Source organism: Puma concolor, chromosome F2 (assembly GCF_028749965.1).
Source record: "Puma concolor isolate L17-30 chromosome F2, mPumCon1.1.hap2, whole genome shotgun sequence".
Lineage (NCBI taxonomy): Eukaryota > Metazoa > Chordata > Mammalia > Carnivora > Felidae > Puma > Puma concolor.
In genome coordinates, this window is record NC_141684.1 from 353312 (window position 1) to 374624 (window position 21313).

Below are 21313 nucleotides of genomic sequence, written 5' to 3' on the forward strand. Positions count from 1 at the left end.
AAGGTTATCAGGTCCGGCTCCCAGACCCCCTGGACCCACACCCTAACTCTGCAGAAGTGCTTGCTTCCTTGGTGCCTCACCTGGAGCCTGGTTCTGCAGTGTCCACCGGGTCCTTCCGGCAGCCCCCACGGTCTACTACTGCTTACTTCCGCCGCTGGCACCCTCGCCTCCTTCTGGCTGTGCTTCCGGTGCCTTCCCCTAGCCAGTGGCCACAGAGGACCGTGAAAGGCAGGTTTGTGTGAAAGGTCTCAGCCGGAGGGACGCGGCCAGCTGCTCCCCGCGACGCCCTCTAGCGTCCAGTGACAAGGCCAGGAGAGGAGGGCAGGCGGGCCCAAGTCCTGCCAGACTCCAGCCGGCTCTGTGGAGGGAGGCGCCCCTCCAAGCGTTTCATGCCTTCTCTCCCCTGCCCAGAGCTGCATCCCAGAGGGCTCCCAAGGCCCAGAGGAGGTAGCGGGTGTGGCCCAGGGTTAGGAACCACCTCCAGAGCAGACAGAGCTAGAGTGCTAGTACTGGCTCCTAACCCTTGACCCCCTGAAGCCAGCCCAACCCTGAGAGCAACAGCTGGTGCAGCCACCGAGTGGGTCTCCTGTCACTTCAACAAGTTTCCTCGTCTGTAAAAAGGGGACTGCCATCCCTCCGTAAGAAGACTGCAGTGACCCACAGAGTGCGCACACCGTAGACACTAGTCCTTGCTCCAGTGGCAAGGGCAGAGGGCTGCACACCCGCCAGGGCCTGGGCCTCCCCAGGGTGCCCCTTTGTCAGCATTTTACACACTCGTGTTTCCGCCCCTGCCCTTGGGCGCTTGGGCTTGGGAGGGGCCTCCACCCTCACGGGCCCTAGGACTGCATTTGCGCTAGGATATCACATCTCACACTTCAAATCCATACAAACAAAGCAAGAGTCGCTTGCTCATTCTTCCTCCCCTCCCCTCCCCTCCCCTGCTTTCCAGCAGCCTCAGGTGGCAGCACCAGGCCATCTGCCCATTTAGGAGGAAGACCAAGACGTCCTCCCTTGAGTGCTGCCCACCCATCCAGCCAGCTCCAGCCTACAGTTCACTGCTGCCAGGAGAGAGGTGGACAGTACACCAAGGGGAGCCAGGCCAGGGGACACAGCTTTCTGTCTTCCATAGGCTACTGTTTCTGATGTGGCCACATTGGGACTCAGTTCCCCTGTTTCTTTGTCCAGCGTCATCACCAACCCTAACGGAAAGGCCCAGTACCTTCCTTCACACCTCCTTCTCTTCCTAATTTTTATGTGAAGTTTGCCACTCTCTGCCTTGGGACCAGACACCAGAGTGGAAACGCAGCCCATGAGAGGCACCGCATCTGTTGTAAGGTCACCTCCTCTGGGAGCCCTCCTTGACCACTCCTCCTGAAGGCTGACAAATGTCACCCACCCACCCCCCAGCCCCGCCGCGCAGGCTCTCCAGGCCCGCACAGAACCCCAGCTCAGAAAGGAACTCCGGAGTGGACAAAGGCAGGGGAAGCTCATACAGCTACGCACACCTGAAGTAGTCAGGCTGTTTCATAGCTTTATTGGGGGCCTGCAGAAAGGCAGGGGGCCCAGCCCCGCAGGCAGCAGGAGCAAGTCCTAACCCCCAGGGCCCTGGGCATGGTAAGTCCAGGGTCGGCCCTGCCGGCCCAGCCTGGCCCCAAAGCGGGGAGGGGAATGGTTAGGAGTACTCTCGGGTGAACTTGGCGTGGAACTGGCTCAGCTTCTCCAGCAGAGGCCGCAGCTTCTCCAAGGGGGGCAGAATGGTCATCCTAAAAAGGGAGGGAGGTAAGCAAAGGTGTGGGGTTTGCTGCGGGGAGGAGCCGCACGGGGCCGGGCCTCACCGGAAGTGGTAGGTGCCTTCCTTCTGCCCGAAGCCACTCCCGGGCACCACGCAGATGCCGGTCTCCTCCAGAAGGCGCAAGCAGAAGAACATGTCGGGCGCCAGGCCCAGCTCCTGAGGTCGGGCGGCGAGGAGGAGCGGTCAGAGCTCGGCACCCAGGCCCCGCCCTCCCCCGGGGGCCCCGCCCCGCCCCGCCCCGCCCCGCCCCGCCCCGCCCCGCCCCGCCCCGCCGGTCTAGGCCCCGGACCTGAGCGCGCTGCACGGCGCGCGGGGGCAGCTGCACGCGAGGGAATGAGTACATGGCGCCCTGCACCGGGTTGCAGCGGATGCCGGGAGCCTCGTTGAAAACTTGCTCCGTGAGCTTGGCCTTCGCCGCCAGCTCGGCCAGGACCGCCTGCCTCTCCTGCGGCGGCGGAGGGCGGGCCGATCAGGCGGGGCCGGGCCGCGGTCGCGCAGCCCCCTCCGCGCCCCCGCCCCCCTGGGCTCTTCCCCGCTCACCGCCTGGAACTGCGCGAAGGAGGGCTCCGAGGGTGCGGGAGGGCTGACCACCACGTCCAGCAGGAGCTGGCCCGGCACCGGCGGGCACAGCCGCACGCTCATCAGTTTCTGCATCTGGGACTGCACCGCGGGGTCCATGTTCACCACCTCCACGTAGCCGCCGCGGAACCCACACCTGCGGAAGAGGACAGATGTCCAGGCAGGGTCGGCGAGGCGCGGGGGGGGGGGGGGGGGGCGCGGGGCAGGCCGAGGATGGAGGCCGCGAGCCCTCGCCCGCCCGGCCTGCACGCACTCTCCCATGTAGCCTTTGGAGACCGAGTGGAAGGAGGCGAGCTCCTGCTGCGCCGCGTAGGGCGGCCCCATCTCCGTGAGCACCTTCTTGAACGAGTGGAACTGCGAGCCCTCCGCGTACACGTTGTCTTGGTACACCTGGGCGGGCGGACGGGCGTCACGGGGGGCAGCCGCTGCTGCCCTCCGACCGCAAGCCCCAGGCGAGCCCCTGCCAGCACCTCATCCGCCATCAGGAAGAGACGCTCCTCAAAGGCGAAGCGAATCACGGCCTCGATGCACTCGCGGGCTTGCACCTGCCCTGGGACGCGGGACATGCAGCAGGTCCGGGTCAGACTCCGGGCGCGGCGCTCAGCGGGGAGGGGGAGCAGGGAGAGAGGGCAGACTGACCGCGGCGGGGGAAGGGGTGGGGGGGAACGGGCGGCGCACCAGTGGGGTTGCCGGGGTTGATAACGCAGAGTGCGCGAGGGCAGCAATGATCCCGCGCCTGGGCCAGGGCGCGCCGCAGCTCGGCCACGTCGAGGGCCCACGCGCGCTCCTCGTCCAGGTAGTAATCCACCTGCACAGCGTTGAGCTCGGCCAGCGCGGCCGAGTAGAGCGGGTACTGAGGGATGGGGATGAGCACACCTGTGCGCGTGCGACCCTCTCCAGCCACCAGCAACTTCAGCACCGTCTGCAGGCCGGATGGGGAGGGGAAGGGAAGACAAGGTTGGTGAGGCCAGGGGCTGCACCTGTCCCCCGCCCCGCCTGGAACCGGTGCCAGGGTGCCAGGAGGAACAGAGTCCTGCCGGCCGCCCAGAAAGAGCCCCGGTGTCCTCCTGCCTCGGCCCTGGCCTACCACGATGGCGTCGCTGGCCCCGGTGGACAGGTAAATGTTATTGGGGTCCGCGGGAATGCCTCCGTCGCGCCGCTCGATGTACCTCGCCACATCCTCCCGGATCAGCTGGATGCCTGAGCTGGTGCTGTAGGCCCCTGAGCCAGGAGGCGGGGCAGAGCGGGTGGGAAGAGAGGACACGTGAGGTCCCTTTAGCAGCCCTCCCAAAGATCTCCGCCCCTTCCAAGCGGGTGGGCGGATCCACCCCTCCCTTGGGACAGCCTCCCTCCAGCTCCCGCTCCTCCCTGGGGCTTTGGCTGGTTGGGGCACTGGCACTTACCCAGGCTGTGTCCCCCGCACGCCTGCAAGATACGCTCAGCCCTTCTCTTGGCATCGTCGGGGAAGTCCGGGCTGTTCAGGAGATCAGGGTGGACGCAGAGGGCCAGGACCTGGGAGGAGCGAATGCTGAGGCCCGAGCACGTGGGCCGAGGGGGGAGAGGCGCCGGGGCAATGGCGAGCCAGCCTCACCTGACGCAGGAAGGTGATGGGCTTCTGCCCCATGGCCTGTGCATCCCCGATGTTGGCGCGAATGACCTCAGTGAAGGGCTTCTTTACCCCCTAAGAGGGAGGGGGCACAGGCAGTGAGAACGGAGCCTTTATTACTCTGGCAGGTCCTTGTCCTACGTGACTCTGGGGAGGAATGGAGCCGGCTCAGCTGCCCAGGTGGAGCCTGGAGGACGATGGTGGGGCCCAGAGCCATACCTGCCGCAGCTCCTGCTCCAGCTCAAGGGCACGCAGCACGATGGGACCTCGCACCGCATACTCCACCTTCCGAACACAGGGGTTCATGGTGTCCAGCGTCAGCACCTTCTCCTTCAGCCCGTTCATTGCAACCTGGCTGTGGTCACCTGCCCTCAAGGCCATGACCCTACTCAGACCAGGCAGGAAGGTCAGGATGCGGCAGGATTCGGAAGTGGGGAGAAGGGTAGCTGGGTCCGGGCTCAGTGGGCTGGGGCTGGGAAGAGGGAGCCTGGGTAGGGGGGGCTCAAGGTAAAGGGCACCCTCTTCACTGCAGCCTGCTGGCCCCACTGAACGGGACAGAAAAGGCTGAAGAAGGAGCTGGGGCCACTGGGCCCCGCCCCACCAGTCTGGGCACAGTTCTGCCCCAGGGAGCCATAGGGAGTGCATGAGGAGGCAGGCGGGGCTTGGGGCGAGGCCCAGTGCCCGCCCAGTGGCGCGCAGTGTCCCCACGATGGGGGGAGCAGGAGATCTACGTGGGGGGTAGGGACAGACAGAAGGTTCAAGAAGCTCTAAGGGACTCAGCCTGTGGGGGTGGGGGAGGTGCGCTGAGTGCCCTGAGGGGTTGGCAGGGCTGAGCAGGGCTAAGCCCCAAGGGGAGACGGAGCTGGGGCCTCTGGAGATTTACCCCAGCAGGGCTCTGCCAGGGCCGAGCCCTCTCAGGCCCCCCATCTTTGCTTGGGCTAGCAGGCCTGTCTCCCAGGCAACTGAGCCAGGCCTCTATAGAATCCTGGGGTTATCGGGGGAGGGGAGCAAAAGCTCAGACGCAGGGTTCCATCCGGCCCCTCCCAGGCTGGCAACCATGGCCCATAGGCTGCAAGAGCCCTGTGGTTGGACCTTGGTCCCAGATCAGCAACTGGTAGAGGCCAGAGTCTCCGGGCTGAAGTGTTGGAGGCGGGGGCAGGGCAGCTCTGGCCTTTGGAGGGCCCTCGGACACCTGGGACACCTGGGACACCTCCACTGCTCTTGGTTGCTGTCCTGCCCTTTCACCAGGCCCCAGCCTAGACCTGCCCTTGGGCATCCACACCACAGGCCAGGTGACCTCAGTTCCCCTTCCCTGGAGCTCCTGATTGGTAGAGACAAGGGGAAGCAAACAGTGATAGGCCCTCCGAGCCCCACCTTCCCAGGCCCTGAAGGGAGCTGATAGGCCATGCCCAGGGGTGGCTACCCCAACTGCTGACATCTGACAAGGTCAAGGCACCAGCCCTTTGACAGGGGCTGTGGGCAGCCGGTCAGGCCCGGGCTCCTCAGCTCCCGCTGGCTGGAAAGGGAAGAACAGGATCCCCAAGCAGCCAGCCGGTGTCTCACCTCGCACCCCTCGGCTCGGCTCTGTGCTACCTTGGGCCCCCAGCGCACAGGCCTGCCCCTCCAGGACCCAGCAGCCCCAGGCGGAGCCGGCCCCCTCCCGCCCCTGGCAGGAAGGCCCAAGTGGCAGCTGTGTTAGCAGGTGGGCCTTGGCAGCTGCACCGCCCCACACACTAAATTTACCCAGCAGCCTACCCGCTGGCCCGCACCAGCCCTGCCGAGGACACCCCTCCAACCACTGATGCTCAGGAAAGGGAGGGCCCTGCAGACACAAGGCTGACTGGGTCAACATCCACTGGGGAGGAGAAGGTGACCTCAGCCCATTTCACCCAGCTCTGGTGGCCATGCAAAGCTGCCCACCACGGACAAATGAGCTGTAAGTGCCCTCAGCCCTCCCACTCGAGGCCCCTAAAGGGCCCCTGTCACCCTGACACATTGTGCCCAGCCAGCTCAGAATCTGGGCGGCCAACCACTGGCCCCCTTTGCCAGCCCAGGCAGAGGCTGGCGGCCAGGTCCCGGGATCAGGGCTACAGGCCAGAAACAGGGGACTCATCCCCCAGGGAGGTTTCTGACTCTGGCCTTGTACTGATTCTCCCCTCCGGCTATGGCTCGAGTCTTGTGGAAACACCCCCCCGCCCCGCCCCCCCGCCCTTCCGAGCCAGGATCCCTGCCCCTCTGGCATGGATACCCCCAGCTGTGACCCGACCCCCACCCCCTGCCAAGGAATGTCCTTCCAGAGCTCCCTGCTCCTCTCAGGGAAGTGAAGAGTTACAGAGGAGACTCCAGGAGGCTGGGAGGCGGGAGGAGGGTGCAGCATAGGCCAGGCTCCTCGCCCAGTGGCCGTGGGCCTCACCCCTACGCAGTGCCAGGCAGCCACAAGCACCTACAGGCCCCGAACAGGGACAGGCACACCCAGGAACAGCAACACGGCACTCCCCACCCTCGGGACAGCGGCCCAGCTGACACACACGACAAGGCAGGTGGCAAAACAGCCCTTTATCAAGTCACAGGATGAAACTAGGTCACTGCAGCCAGGAGCCCCCAGGATGGCTTCCGCCACAGGCTCATCCCTGAGTGAAGACGCTGGCATCCTAGATGCAGGAAACAGGGAAGGCCCTGCACTGGCCGCCCCTGAATAGCAGCACCGGGCACACACCGGGGTCTCCGGAGCGGGGTCCCAAGGTAGCCTCTGGCTGGGCCTGGCAACGGGACCCTCACCACTCTCCGTGCCAGCCCCTCACATGAGCAGGCAGCACGGCCTCTTCCCCGTGGGGGCCTCCTCCGAGGGTGCCGTGAGCTTAAGCAGGGGCGGATCTCCGCCAGCCCTGGAGCTGCGCTCGGGCTGGGGGGTCTCGGCGTCCACATGCATGCCGGACTCCGGGACCTCGGGCCCCTCGGGTGGGGGCCGTTGCAGCTTGGCAGCAGCTCGCTGGCGCTTCAGCTCCGCCAGGGTGTGGTGGGCCTTGGCCCGGGCGTCAGGCGCTGTGCTGTCCAGGGGGCTCAGCTGGTAGGAGACACTCCGGTCCAGCCGCTTGGAGTACAGGTGTCGCCCTGGGGTGCCTCCAACTTGGCCGTTGTGTGGCCTGGCCAACTCGGGGTCGTCCTCCTGTTGGGGAAGCGTGGGCCCAGGGGCCATCAGGAAAGCCTTCTCTGGCCTCCCTTGGCCTTGGGCCCCAGCATGCACGGTGGTCAGGGGGCAGAAATGAGAGTGGGGGCAGGAGCCGCCCCTGTGGCACGCTAGCCCAGTTTATGGGCACAGGGACACCGCTCCCGCCGGCTAGGGAGTCACCAATGTCACCACCCAGAGAGGGCAGGGCCTAGGCCCCCAGCCAGCATGCCGGAGGTGGACGGCGCAGGGCTCACCTCGCCGGACGTGGGTCGCAGCTCTGCATCCGTCTGGCCGTCTTCGTCCTCCTCGGGTGGTTCTGGGCTGGTGGGTGGTGGCTGTTGCCACACGATGGCCTCCTGGGCATGCTCCCTGCGGTACAGGCTGGTGCGCTGGGTCAGGCTCACCCTCCTCACCACCTTTCTGGGGGAGGGTCGGGGGAAAGGCTGTCACTTGCCCCGCAGACTGCCCAGAGCTCCAGCTGGCACCTGAGCGCCGCCGGCGGGGGCAGGGGTGGGGGTGGGGGGGCGGGAGGGGGGTCTGCCAGCGGAGGGTAGGACACCGGGGTCGACTGCGCGCTCACCCCCGGCTGCCCGCGCTGGAGGTGCGGCGGCGCAGCAGAGAGCGCTGGCGGCCCTGGGCGCGCAGGAGCGCATCGTGCTTGTGCTTCAGCTCCAGCAGCTTGGTCCGCACCTCCTCGTCCCCGCACACGTCTGGGGAGAAGTGGGTGGTCACCGGTGCCCTCTCACCCACCCTCTACAACCGGCGGAGGCGGCCCCAGCTCACCAAGAGGTGTCTCGTCCATCAGAGACCTCCCGTTCAGGTCGGCCCCGTGCGCCACGAGCAGCTCCACCAGGTGCACCTGAGGGGCCAGCGAGCCCGGGCTGCTGAAGGCCTCGGAGGCAGGAGCCGCCGGCCCAGGCCCGGCTGCCCCCGCCCCCGGCGCTCACCTGGCCCCAGTAGGCAGCCGCGTGCAGCGGCTCCCAGCCGTCCTGGTCCTTGGCGCTCAGGCTGGCTCGGTGTTGAAGCAGCAGGGTGGCCGCCTCACTGAACCCGCTGGCGGCAGCGATGTGGAGCTGCAGGCACACCGCCCGGCCCTGAGTCCCCGCCATGCCCCTCCAGCAGCAACCTCCCGACCTGCAACCCACGTGGCCCCATCGTCACCAGCGTGGCCCCATGGTCCCGGGGGGCGTCGATGTCGGCCCCTGCCTGCAGCAGGCTTCGGATGTCGTCCAGCATGTGCAGCTCCGGCAAGGCCCGGGCTTCCTCGATGCCATCCTGGGTAATGCCTGCAAGGCGGCGAGGCTCAGAGCTGGCACCCGGGCACCCTGGCAGGCAGGTGGGGCCGTACTCACCGCGGTCGGCCATGGCTGTCTCAAGGCAGTCCAGCGTCCGCTCATCCTCACACAGGTCGTAAGGCATGTTCCCGTCAGTGTTGACGGCCAGGAGGTCAGCACCACTGCACGCAGAATGGACGGGGGCTTTGGCCACAGAACGCTTCTCCCCCACGGAGGCCTCCAGTCCACCCTCTGCAGAGGCCCTCGGCCTAGGGCTGCTCTCCTGGACAGTGTGGGTTGAACGTGGAGGAGGCCCAGGCCCCCGGTGCCCCTGGGACCATCTGGCTGTGGACCTCAGCTCTGGATCCTGTCCTCACGCCAGGCAGGCCACCCCCCCAGTCTCCACCCACGTCTGAGCTCCAGGTTCCTGACACCCATCTGTCCCTGTCAACCTGCACAACGGGCCCACGTACCAGGGGGCACTGCTGGGACTCTAGAAGCCTTGGGGAGCAAAAGACAGAGGGAGGAGAGCCCAGATGACAGAAGACAGCTGCAGAGAACGGGGCTCAGGCAGGAACATGGCCCCAGGGAAAGACAGGGAGCTGAAGGGAGCCCAGAACACAAAGGTGGGCGCTCGCTGTGGAGAGGAGCAGGGAGGGGGTAGGGGCTGTCTGTGCACATCCATCCCTCCTACTCTGCGGCATCTGTGTGTGAAGGGGAGAGACTGCCACCCGCCCACATACCCACCATCAGCACCTGGACCACTCCGAGGACAGCCTGGGCCCCTGGCCGTCTGCTCTACTACAGGGGTCCCTATGCGGGGATTCCTGGATGCCCCTTTCTGTTCACCAAGGCCTGTGTCCGAAGCAGCTCTGCCCTGCTCCGCCCTCCTTGTCAAAGGCCCCACCTCCGTCTTCACCACTGCCACCCCCATCATTCTGCCCAGAGTGGCAGTTCTCTGGGCAGACCCCAGGGAGGACCGGAGCTAGAGGTCAAGGCCTACCCTCAAGGAGTTCCCAAACCCCTAAGAGTGCTCGGCAGGAGGATGTGCCCAGGCCGACAGCCTGCCGGGCAGACAACCACACTGCCCCGGGCACACGCTTGTCCCCTTGGCGTCAGTGTCTGCAGCCTCTGCCTAGGCCCTGATCTCCACCAGCATGAAGTCAGGGTAGGCAAGGGTGAGAGGGAACACAAGAGGCCAAGGGCCAAGTGTGCTTCCTGTGGAGGGGACAACAGGCTCGTGTCTCAGGAAGAACTATCTGCGAGGAAGGCCCTGCCCCCTGGCCTGGCTGCGGCCCCTCCCCAGCTCTGGCCACACCAGCGGGGCCCTACCGGGCAATGAGCAGCTCCACCAGGTGCAGGTGGCCACAGGTGGCCGCGGCGTGCAGGGGTGTCCAGCTTTCGCTGTCACGGGCGTTGACCTCGGCCCCGGCGTCCAGCAGCTGCCGTACCACGTCCCGGAAGTCATCGATGCAGCTCTACGAACCACAGAGCCTGAGGCCAGCGCCCCGGCCAGCGCCCCCTCCTCTCCCACCCCACCCTCGGCGTGGCTGACCTGGTGCAGCGCCGTCAGGCCATCCTCGTTGGCCAGGTCAGGGCTGACCCCGCTCTCGAGGAACTGGCGGACTGTGAGAAGGGGGCGGGAAGCGTGGTCAGGACGTGGCAGGGCTAGGGGTCCTGCCAGGCCAACACTGTTCAGCCCGGGCGCCAGGTACCTGGGCGGACTGCTGTGCCGCAGCCGGGAGCAGAGAGTGGTGAGGGAGAAAGAGATGTGGGTGGCAAGAGGGACACCCGAGTCCAGGCTGAGGGCTCAAGAGTCGGGGCTCTGGGTATCTGTCGGCCCCCAGGTGGGCATACACAGCAGCCCTCTGCCCCCAGCACCTAGCAGGACCCACCCCTCCTGAATCAGGGCACTCCCAGCCCTCAGGCTCCCGTGTGAGCGCAGGCCCCCTGCCCAGCTGCAGCCTGCAGTGTGGGCCCCAGGCATCCAGGCCCACCCCCTCCAAGGTCTCCCTCAGTAGAGCTGATCCCTGTCCTCACTCTTCAGTGGTCCCATCTGGGGCCTAGCCTGTCACCAAGGTCATCCCAGACCTCCTTACTGGCCTGGCCCTCCCAGATATGCTCCATGGGCAGCAGGGTGATGCACCCCACTTCCCACAGTTCCCTGAGCCTGGGCCAGCGGCACACCCACCACGCCCTCCTCTACCGCCCCTGCCTTGAGGCACTGCCCGCCTCTCCTTGCCCTCTGCACCCCAGCCTCTGCCCTGGAGGACGGCAGGACGAGCCTTCAGGAGCCCCTCAGGGACAGCAGAGGGGCCATGAGCACACAGGGTGCAGGGGAGGAACGAGGAGCCTGTCACTGGCCAGGGCGGTCCTGATGGGGAGGAATAAGTCAAAGATGGGCAGAGGCAGGTGTCGAGAGGGCTGGCCTGCGGGGACCCCCGGCCCCGCACTCCAACCTGCTGAGGTGGGCGTGGCCGCCCTCCTTTACACAGGTGGAGACAGGGCCCAAGCAGGTGGTGGCCAGGCCTCTCCTGGTCATCGCCCAGCGCCCTGGCCAGAGGCACCGAAGAGGATGGGCCACTCCCAGCCCACCTGAGCCAAGCCCTGGGCACTGCCCCGAGCTCCTGTGGGCTCCCCAATGCCCCTGCCCAATCCCATCAGCCTCACCCCTGCAGCAGCACCCCAGTGTGCTGCGCCATCACTGGTGAGCCTCAAGTGGCCGACCACTGAGAGCAAGCGCCCGAGGACACCAGGCCAGCCCCGGGGCCTCCGCAGGACAGCACTGTGCCCTCTGCAGCTCTCTCCAGGACTGAGGTGGAGGACAGGGTCTGCCCTTGGGCTCAGCCATGCTCACCTTCCTCCAGGTCATTTCGGGCAGCAGCCTCCAGGAGGGCAACGCTGGGAGGGAAAAGGACCCGCTTCTGTGGCCGGCCGCTGGCTGCCTCCTTCCATGGCCGCGGCCGCTCCTGGCGGCCCTTCTTGCCCTGGGCCTCCTTCTCAGCCTGGGCCCACATCTTCACCTGCTGGGCACGCCGCTTCTGGGCGTGCTTCAGCCGCTCCTGTGTGCTCATCCTGCCCACCATGGGCATCTCTGCCAGCAGCTCCAGGTGCTCGGCCATGGCGGGGGCCGCCTGCCCGGGGGACTGCTCGGGGCACCAGGTGGGGGAGCACCGGGGCCAGACTGGGCCTGAGGGGTGGGGCAGCTGGCTGGACTGGCACCCTTGGGGGCATCCCCTCCCCAAGGCTCAGTGGTGCCCTCCGCCCCTGGCAAGGCTGGGTCACGAGGCCCCACGCCGTGACCAGGCCCGGGCAGAAAGGGCAGGGTGGGAGGGCACCTGCTGCCTGCCTCTCAAGAGCCCCGGCACCTCGGCTACTCAATGGGCAGGGCCTCACCTCCCTCTTGGGGTCAGGGTGCACAGCCTGTGGGAAGCAGCCCACGACCTGGCCAGCCTCGGTCCAGGGTCTGAAGCTAATTACCTAGATAAGAGAGGTGCAGCGTCCTGGCACTTGGATGAGGGTGAAGCAGGGGCAGGGCAATGGGCAGAGGCCCCCTCACCTTCCAGGCCTTAGGATCCTGGGTGGGGCCTGGGAGCAGCCATGGCCTGGCCTCCCCTCCCCTCTCCCTCACTCTTCCAGGGTCAGTACGTTAGTGCTAACAGGGGGGTGTGGCCAGAGGGCGGGGCCCACAGCCACAGAGAAACCGGGGCAGGGCGTGCCCTCAGAGTCCTGGGGTCTCGGCCCCCAGTGCCCAGGAGTGAGACTGTGTGAGCAGCCAGGGTACCAAGGGCACGGCAGGCCTGGCGACTATGTCTTCAGGAGGGCCTCCTTTTGGAAGAGCAGTTGATCAGGCTGCAGACAGCAGGTGGCATCCACCAGCCTGTGGAGGAGGAACAGGAAACAAACACATCAAGGCTGGCTCCAGGTGGGGCAGGCCAACAGGGAAGAACACTAGCCCTGCCCTGTCCCAGCCAGGGCCATGGGACACATGGGACAACATTCCTGGCAGGGGGTGAGGGGGCTCACTCAGAGTTCCCAGAAAGGGCAGTGCAGCTGAGAGCAGAGAGCAAGGACCGCTGTGCTGACAGCCACAACGGAGCCTTCCCCGAGAGGCTGCCCCTCCAGGGAGTTGTTCTCCGCAAGTTTCTCAAGGCCCCAGGCTCTGACCCTGGTCCCCACGGCCACACTGACCTATCTGCCCCAGGCTTGACTGCACAAAGTCACGGTCTCCTTGGGCTCTCCTGGAAGTGCTCTGAGGGCTGTGCCAGCTACAAACCAGGGCGAGCGCCCGTCTTCTGCGAGATTATCCTTCCCTCCTGGCCACTCACAGCCCCTCCCTTCATGCTCCCCCCCACCCCCAGGAAGCAGGCCACCCCACACACACTTGGCCACAAGGTGTGACTGTCACCTCTCTGGGCCTTCCAGGGAAGCTGACCTGAACAGCCCACCCCAAGAGACCACCAGCAAGGAGCAAGGCAGGGGAGGGGGCCCACAGAGGATGTGACAATGCCCCACCCACAAGGAAGGTGGCCCACCTACAGGCCCCACAGGGCTGCAGGGGCCAGGTTCACTTCTCAAAGGCAAGGACAGGCGCCAGTCCCAGAGCCACCACCCAACTGCCAAGTTTAGCAAGATTTAGAAGGCATCATCCACCCCATCACTCTACACACAAAAAGATTCTGATGCCCGCGTCCTACAGAAAACCAAGAGCAATCAGCTGTGCAAACCGAATACACGTCTTCTGGTTTATTCATTTTAAAGGCGATCCATGAGAATTCATCACGGAGCAGGATCTGGAGAGCACCCCTTCCCCCAACTAAGCCACAACAGGAAGAACCCCGCAGCTAACATGGGTCCTCAGCCCCCAACTCTGGCAGCCCCAGCCTCCTGAAGCCCTGGTGTGCTGTGGGCCCCTCCAGCAGCACTCCTGGCTGTTAGATGCCCAAGGGCAGTCTCCATGTACCCTTGGGCAGGTCCTCAGGCTGACGACTATCTCCTCTAGAGCCCCAGTGACCCTAAGGTGACCCGGGGAGTCCCAGGAAAACACTGCAGTGGATGCCAGATGCCAGGACAGTCTCCCTCAAGGAGTGACACAGTGCCCAGTGCCTGGCCCCTCCAGGCTCAGCCCTAAGCTTTCTGGCCCCCAGGCCCCTCCCAGCCACAGTCCAGGAACAGCTGCCACAAGTAGAAGAGTTGACCCTTAGCTGAGCCACCAAGGCCAGGATGGCTTAGTGGAGTCCCACCGGATGGCCACGACGCCACACCCACATTGCAGGGTGGTGGGGGGGTGTGGGACGGTGGTGGGGGGCAGGTAAGCAAGGCTTCTCCTGCCTCGTCTACAAATTTTCCCCCAAGTCTCTCTGGAATGTCAGAGAGAATCTGAGTGGGTTTTTTTCCAGGTCTCAGCTCTGTGCCCAGGTAAGCTGCACAAGAGTGTGGGAGTGAGATGGGAAAGACAAGAGGAGCCTGAGGACAGCCCTCCCCCCTCAGCCCGCACCACTGGGCCATCCCCAAAGACTATGGCTGAAGGCGCAGGACCCAGAGCCCAGACCAGCGTGAACAGACCCGTGCTGGCCTGAGTGTCTCTGCAGCCTTGCCGCATAACCCCCACAGCGCCTCCAGCAGGCCCCATTTGCTACACAGGGAAACTGAGGCCATGCTTACACCCAAAGTCCCCTGTTGACTACTTCACCACATCACACCCTCAGCGTCTGGGTGAGGATTAGAGATGGTGCCACAAGAGCCCGGAGCCATGGCTTCACTCGCCCACGGCCTTGTTCAGAGAGGGGAAGAGACTGGCGGTGGAGGCTGGGGGAGTCCACCTGCTGGGGGGCCGCACAGGCAGCACGGGGTGGTCACTGCAGGGAGCACAGAGGGCCACTGCAGGGAGCACGGGGGGGGGGTGTCACTGCAGGCAGCAGGGGAGGGGGCCACACAGAGAGCACGGGGGGCCACTATAGGGAGCATGGGGGCCACTGCAGGGAGCATGGGGGTGCCACACAGGGAGCACAGAGGGCCACGCAGCACTAAGCAGGGGTAGTGGGGGAGGCTGCTTCAACACACAGCCACGGAGGGCAGGATCCACCTCTGTCCTCACACCAAAATCAACTCCAGACTCATCAGAGACACAGACCTAAGGAAAACTAAAGCCACAGGAGTACAAGAAGGAAAGAGTATCTGTGTGATCCCAGCAAAGGGGAAAGCCTTTCTAAACTGGACACAAAACCCAGGAACAAAAACAGAAAACCGATCAATCCAGTTGCACCACATGTTCAAAATGCACAGAAAAACAAAGCGAATCAAAGCAAAACCTTACAGGGGCCCTTGGGGGGGGCTCAGTCGGTCAAGCGTCTGACTCTTAACTTCCACTCAGGTCATGATCTCACAGTCAGTGAGTTCGAGCCCCGAGTTGGGGTCTATGCTGACAGCACAGAGCCTGCTTGGGATTCTCTCTCTCTCTCTGCCCCTCCCCTGCTCTCGTACACTCTCTCTCTCAAAATAAATAAACTTAAAAAAAAAAACAACAACTACAAAACCAGAAAACACACGGTCAGCTGGCCAAAATATTTACAATAAACATGACAAAGTGGTCCTCAAGTCAAGTGGCGGGGCAGTCCAAGGCAGTTGACGGGACAAAGGACACAGATCCCATCAGAAACATCCAGTCAGACAGTCGCCTCCCTAATAATTAACAGTAGGATGTGAGCTTGGACAGCACACATGGCTGGACCACAGAGGCCAGCCTCTAGAGAGCATAAAAGGCTGTAGACCAAACACTCTGTTCGAGATACTTCCCTGTGGATACACCTGCCACTGCTCAGAAGACAAAGGTGAGGACACCACTGCCAGCCCAGCAGAAGACCCCTCGGAGAACTGGCAAGGACACGGTGGGGGCTCCACCTCCTCAGACCTCGGCTGAGATGGAAGGGAACACAGAGATAGGCTGGATGAGGGGAGCAGCATCGAGGAGGGGGCTTCGGACCCTGTTCTCGATCCCCCGTTCTGAAACCCTCGCCACCAATGACCTCAGCCCTGTGTCTGGGCCTTCGCTCTCCCTTGGGAGTCCCAGGTCCCCTCCACCCTGCTCCCTTCCCGCCAGCCTTCTCTCCCCACCTCAGCCACCACCCCCCCCCCGCCCCATTTCTCGCTGTGGCCTGCAGCCCCCTCCCCCCTCCTCTCCATAACAGTCCCAGCCGACGTGAGCCATCAGCTGTGCCCACCACCCACACCGGCCCTTGCTGTGGGCATCGCCCCACCGCCACGCCAGGCCTGAATTCCTGGTGGTCTCAATACTCCCGTGACCGTGTTCAACGCCCTGCCCCTCAGTCTCGACCTCTTCTTCCTGCCAAAGGCCTCGCCCTCTGCCCCAATTATGCCCTCGACCCTGTCACCACCAGTAACTGTCCCCTGACCCCCACTCTGGCATTTCGGCTCAACACCCCCTTCTCAGGCCAGCACCTGCCCCAGCTCAGTCCCGCTGACCCTAGCACTCCAGAGCCCCCACGTCCTCATCTGCAGCTTCAGGCCATAGTCAGCCATCACACACTCTGTGGCCCTCATGACTTACAGCGCCCAGATGGGAAGCCCGGCCTGTCCAGCACCACCGCCCCAGCTCCGAACGAACCAGCAGAGCCAGGAACTAAAGGCCACACATCAGACAAGCGCAGGGCCCACTCTGTGGAGGCTGCTTTTAGGCAGCAGGCTTGAGCAGTGGAAGCCTGAGTAAGCAAGGGCACTGGTGGCGACCACCCACGGGGCTGAGTACAAACAGGCCCCTCACGACCCGCCTCAAAAGAGCCACAGGTCCCAGCTGACCACAGTGGGTTACTGACAACCCGGCAGCTACCAAAAGAAAATTCTATAGTTTCCATACCTCCTCACTCCCTGACTTAGCTACAGCTCCCCCCACGCCCCCCCCCCACTCCTGACAGACAGTCTCCGCTTTGCTGTCCTGCCTGCTGCAGTGTGTTCAATAAACTTCTGTCTCCTTTGTTCTGTCTTGGATGAACTGTGTCACCGTCCAGGTGGCCAGCGTCCACCCAACTGGGAGCCCCACACACTCCATGGCATTACTTCTTCCAGAAATCTCACAGCTTCCCCTGCCCCTTCTCCCATATTTTCATGCTCAGCTGCTGACACGTTTCATGAGAAGAAAGAAGCCTTTAGACACAGATGTCCACCTAGTCCAACGACCCACCTGCCACTGGCCCCCCCGCCACAGTGCTTCACCCCACAGCAAAGACCCGGACCCATGCCCAGTGGACCTCTCTAGGACCCGTCTTCCAACGTCAGCTCTCTCCTGCCTCTGGGTTCCGCCATCCCAACCTAATTGAAAAACAACAAACCTGCTGGATGAGACAAAGACGTTTGTATCGCTACTTCGAGTCATATTTGTACTAAACTTCTAGCTAGTGCACCTGGGCACGAAAAAGAAAGAAATGGAATAAGGATAGGAAGGGTGGAAAAAACTCATTATGTGCAAATGACATTGTGCAGGATAAAAACCTGAAAGGTCTTTTTCTTTTTTTAATGTTTATTTAGAGAGAGAACCAGAGCATGCATGAGCAGGGGGAAGGGCAGAGAGAGAGAGGGAGAGAGAGAATCCCAAGCAGGCCCCATCCATACTGTCAGTGCAGAGCCCGACGTGAGATCACGAACCTGAGCTGAAATCAAGAGACAGATGCTCAACAGACTGAGCCACCCAGATGCCCTGAAAGATCCTCTAGGAAAACTATTGAAATTAATTAAAACAGAAGAATATTGGTAAATACAAGAGTAATGTAAAAAATAATTGTATCAGGGCGTCTGGGTGACTCAGTTGAGTGTCTGACTCTTGATTTCAGCTCAGGTTGTGATCCCAGGGTCATGGGATGGGGCCCCTTGTCAGGCTCCGTACTCAGTTTGAGATGAGATCCTCTCCTCTCCTCCCCTCTCCTCCCCTTTCCTCTCCTCTCCCCTCCCCCCTCCCCTCCCCGTCCCCAACTCTCCTCTGCCCCTCTCTCCCCTTTGCACTCTCTAAAATAAAATTAAAAGATTTAAAAAAAAAAAAAGAAAGAGGGGCGCCTGGGTGGCGCAGTCGGTTAAGCGTCCGACTTCAGCCAGGTCACGATCTCGCCGTCCGTGAGTTCGAGCCCCGTGTCGGGCTCTGGGCTGATGGCTCAGAGCCTGGAGCCTGTTTCCGATTCTGTGTCTCCCTCTCTCTCTGCCCCTCCCCCGTTCATGCTCTGTCTCTCTCTGTCCCAAAAAAAATAAATAAAGGTTGAAAAAAAAATTTTTTTTTTAAAAAGAAAGAAAGTGGGCAAAAGGTACAAACAGACGTTTCACTGAAGGGGATATACATATGGCAAAAAAGCCCATGAGAAGATCTTCAACAGCATCAGCCATCAGGAAAATGCAAATTAAAACCACAGTGAGATATCGCCACACGTCTATCTGAATGGCAAGGGTTTAAAGAAAATGGGTCTCACACACTGCTGATGGGCATGTAAAATGGCACAGCCACTCTGGAAAACGGTTCGGCAGTTTCTTACAAAGAGTAAATGTGTTTACCACAGGACCCAGGAGGGGCACTCTTGGGCATTTGTCCTAGAGAAATGACATCCAAGTTTACACAAACACCTGAACATGAACTTCATAGCAACTTTATTAGTAATAGCCCCAAACTGGAAACACCCCAGCCCTTCAACGGAACTCTGGTCTACCCACATCATGGGACACTCTTCAGCAATGAAAGGGTCCAACTATGGATGCACACAGCCTGGGTGGTCTCAAGGGCACTGGGCACCTAACAGTCACACCCCATGTGATCCCAGTGATAAAATATCCTCGATGTGGTCAGATCCTAGGGTGTGGGGTGGGGGCTGAGGGAGAAGATGGCCATGGCTACCCAGGCAGCACAGGGTCCTTGTCGTGGAGCTGCTCTGCACCTTGATTCTGGTGGTGACAAAAACCCACACGTGTGACAAGAATGTGCAGAAGTAAACACACACGTGTGTGCACACACATCCAGGCGCACATAAAACTGGAAAAATCAGTGTGGATGCTACTGTCCCAGACATCTTCAGGGGACTGTCTCTCTGAACTACTTCCTACAACTGAATGCAAACCTGCAGTGATCTCCAAATAATGTTTAAAAATAAAAAGAGTGAAAAAAGGATGGCCTGGAGAAGGAAGTGGTATTGGCAATACATAACCAGCAATCGATAGAAGAACTACTAAAAAGCAAAAGGAAACCTTCCACCAAACAGGGAATGGGCCAACAACCTTCCAAGACCCCCTCACGTCATCCACAGAAGGTGCCCCGCCCCGCCCGCCAGGCCATCAGCCACCAGGGAGACACTCCCTCAAGAGCTGAGACCCGTGCTGGGGAAGGCACAGGGGACCTGTGGCTGTCCCGGAATGGCATCCACATCCTCCAACAGCCACCCCACTGCAGGCACTGCCCTAGAAGAAGCGTGCCCGGGTCCCACACTGAACCTGCTCCAGGGGCATGGCTGTACAGGACATTCCCAGGAGAGCTGGCCAACTGGGACACTGGGCTGTGGGCTCAAATGCTCAATCGATGTCCATCTCCCTGAAGCTTCAGGAAACGCATGCTCAAGGGTCAAGGGCACACATGGCTCCCTGAGCACCTGGCCTCATTGGCAGTGGGGAACCCCCAGGATCATTCCAACAGAATGGGAGGGATCGGCCGCCACATAACTCGCCTGTCACAGCATCAGGATGACTTTCAGAGACCTGCTCTGTGAGGCTAGGGGGATCATCATCTTCACTTGGCCCAGGGCACCAGAGGATTCTCAGGGGAGGAGCCACATCCACACTGTGCCACGGTCACCTGTCATTCTAGGCTTTGAAGTCTCTCAAAGCCAACACAGGGATGGGGTTAACGGCCTCCTACTCTCAAAGCGTCCTTCCTCCACGTCCTAATCTCTCAGAGTGGCATATGCCTGTTCCTCTGTCCTTCTGCCTGTCTCCCACCACAGTCTCAGGAACCCATTACGGGCAGCCCCTTGGTGGACCTAACTCCAGTTCTGCCTGTGCTACTGCCCGGGGCCTGGGACCTCCTCCCTCAGACTCCCCTGGTACCAGCCTCCACCATCCAGGAGAACCCAGGATGGGAGTGCCTGCTCTGGTTACGTCCTTGGCACTAGCCAACCCCACCATGGCTCAACGACCCTGCCACCACAACGGCTACCAAGGCAGACCTGGGCTCCAGAAAGCCCACATTCCCTGCTCATTCACTCGTTTCTTCCAGAAGCAGCAGTCCAGCTCCTGCCTCTCCAGGCTGGCATTCAAGGGAAGGGCGCTAGGTGACCATTTACAAGGTGCCATCCCATGGGCAGGAAGGAGCAACCCTCCTGGGCATCCCATGGGCAGGGTCAGCAACCCTCAGCTGACCCTGAGTGAAGGGTCAGCATAAAGGCCCAGAGGGAAGACACCTGGTGAGTTTGAGAACTAGGAAGCAGGCAACAGCAGGAGTGGGGAGGCCCACGGGATGGCCCACGGCGTGGCTGGACCCTCTTGCCAGGGAGGGGAGGGGAGGCCCCGAGAGGCAAGGCCGGAGCTACCCCTGGGCCCTGACTCCCACTGGGTCTGTATCTTTCACAGGTGCTGCTCTGCTCCCAGCTGGAGCTCCAGCCTGTCTCCACACTGCAGCCCCAGGGCACTGAAAATGCTAACCTCAACCCCCTCACCTCTGCATGAAGCACCCCCATGGTCCCGACAGCCCCACGGAAGGCCAGGGCTCAGACACACAGCCCAGACGCCCTGGACTCAGGGCCTGCACAGGTTTCCACCCCAGCACTCGGCAGCCCTGCTCGTCACCCCGGCGGGACGCCCTCCCACCACTGTGCGGCCAGCCTGGGTCTCATGGCAGCCGTGCGTGTCTGGGCCCGGGACGGACAGGCTTCCAACATTTCCCCCAGTGTGTCGGGGCCCCCTCCGAAAAGTCTTTTTTACGGTGAAGTGTGATACAAATACAGAAGATACCGAACACACACCTAAACTGGAGGCAGAACCATGCGAGCGCTACCCCCTCAGGACGGGGTCAGGGCCTCCCCTCACTCTCCTGGCGATCGCTACCTCGGGTGTGGTTTTTCTACCTATGTGTCCACGCACGCCTTCCAGGCACGGGAGCACGGCACGTCCAGTCGGAGCTCTGTGGCTCTAAGGGGTTGGCCTCTTATGACTGTAACAGTCCGTTATGGGACCGTACACGCTCCAATTCACTCTTCTTCCGTCCTGACCTCCAACTGTCCCAGCACCGCTTGTGTGGTGGCTGCTTCCCCGCACACTGCTCTGTGGCGCCACCTTGGACATAAAGCAAGTTCCCACATATCTGAGGCTGTTCTAGGTTCTCGACTCTGTTCCACTGGTCCACTTATCGGTCCCTGAGCCTGTACGAGGTGTCCTACATGCTGTGGCTCTATAGCCCATCTCCTCTCTGGCTCCCCGGCCTCCCATCAAGGACTAACTCACCCGGTCTCGGCTTCCTCTGAGGCCCTCGCAAAGAGCCTACATCCTTTCTCAGCGGTCTCCGTGCTCCTCGGAGCCCCCTACCATGACACAGACCTGTAGAGCCAGACAAAATGCAAGCTCTCCGGGACTCTAACCCACAGAATGAAATTTCGCTCAGCTCAGTCACAACTGCCGCGTGACAGTCCTGCGAGGGGGTCCTGGGAGTGAGGCCCCGGGGGCCACAGCAGGCTCTGGACACAGGCAGGGACCACAGCGAGCTCTGGTGGCAGTGCCTGCGAGGGGCCAGAGTCCGGCAGGCCTCTCCCCAGAAACCAGAGGCTCCAAGCCTCCCTCTCCCCTTTCCTCACCCTTTGCCACCCAGCTCCAAAATAAACTGAATGAACTAACAGCAAGGTGTCAGGGGCCTAGACGCCCTA

At 62.4% G+C, this 21313-nt stretch overlaps 2 protein-coding genes across 4 annotated transcripts in view; both read right to left on the bottom strand.

The window, feature by feature from the left end:
• Positions 1-1514: 1514 nt before the first annotated feature.
• GPT (glutamic--pyruvic transaminase) lies at positions 1515-4362 on the bottom strand. The gene is made up of 11 exons (XM_086695869.1): positions 4197-4362; positions 3963-4052; positions 3775-3883; positions 3459-3592; positions 3050-3293; positions 2842-2921; positions 2625-2761; positions 2333-2507; positions 2082-2237; positions 1836-1948; positions 1515-1763 (listed from the first exon to the last, which is right to left on the bottom strand). The coding sequence occupies exons 1-11, from the start codon at positions 4356-4358 to the stop codon at positions 1673-1675; spliced, it is 1491 nt and encodes a 496-aa protein (XP_086551995.1). The 5' UTR covers positions 4359-4362; the 3' UTR covers positions 1515-1672.
• A 2156-nt stretch (positions 4363-6518) lies between these two features.
• Positions 6519-21313, bottom strand: part of PPP1R16A (protein phosphatase 1 regulatory subunit 16A) — a 41157-nt gene continuing 26362 nt past the window's right edge. For 2 of the 3 annotated variants that reach the window (XM_086695858.1, XM_086695859.1), the window contains 10 exons: positions 11278-12300; positions 9976-10046; positions 9753-9898; positions 8499-8602; positions 8308-8432; positions 8094-8219; positions 7930-8005; positions 7727-7856; positions 7401-7566; positions 6519-7143 (listed from right to left, as the gene is read on the bottom strand). In XM_086695858.1, coding sequence (XP_086551984.1) covers positions 6775-7143; positions 7401-7566; positions 7727-7856; positions 7930-8005; positions 8094-8219; positions 8308-8432; positions 8499-8602; positions 9753-9898; positions 9976-10046; positions 11278-11542 — 1578 coding nt within the window. In that variant the 5' untranslated portion in view covers positions 11543-12300 and the 3' untranslated portion in view covers positions 6519-6774. Of the gene's footprint in view, positions 7144-7400; positions 7567-7726; positions 7857-7929; positions 8006-8093; positions 8220-8307; positions 8433-8498; positions 8603-9752; positions 9899-9975; positions 10047-11277; positions 12319-21313 lie in introns of those variants that run through there. The other variant, XM_086695860.1, reaches the window with a different exon arrangement.

Bases quoted from the DNA above. Each gene is read 5' to 3' on its own strand.
- GPT (XM_086695869.1), bottom strand. From the start codon at position 4,358: ATGGCCTTGAGGGCAGGTGACCACAGCCAGGTTGCAATGAACGGGCTG. The intron at 3,884-3,962 runs GTGAGGCTGGCT...CGCTCCTCCCAG, and splicing joins CCATCACCTTCCTGCGTCAG to GTCCTGGCCCTCTGCGTCCA. The intron at 2,238-2,332 runs GTGAGCGGGGAA...CCGCCGCCGCAG, and splicing joins CCTTCGCGCAGTTCCAGGCG to GAGAGGCAGGCGGTCCTGGC.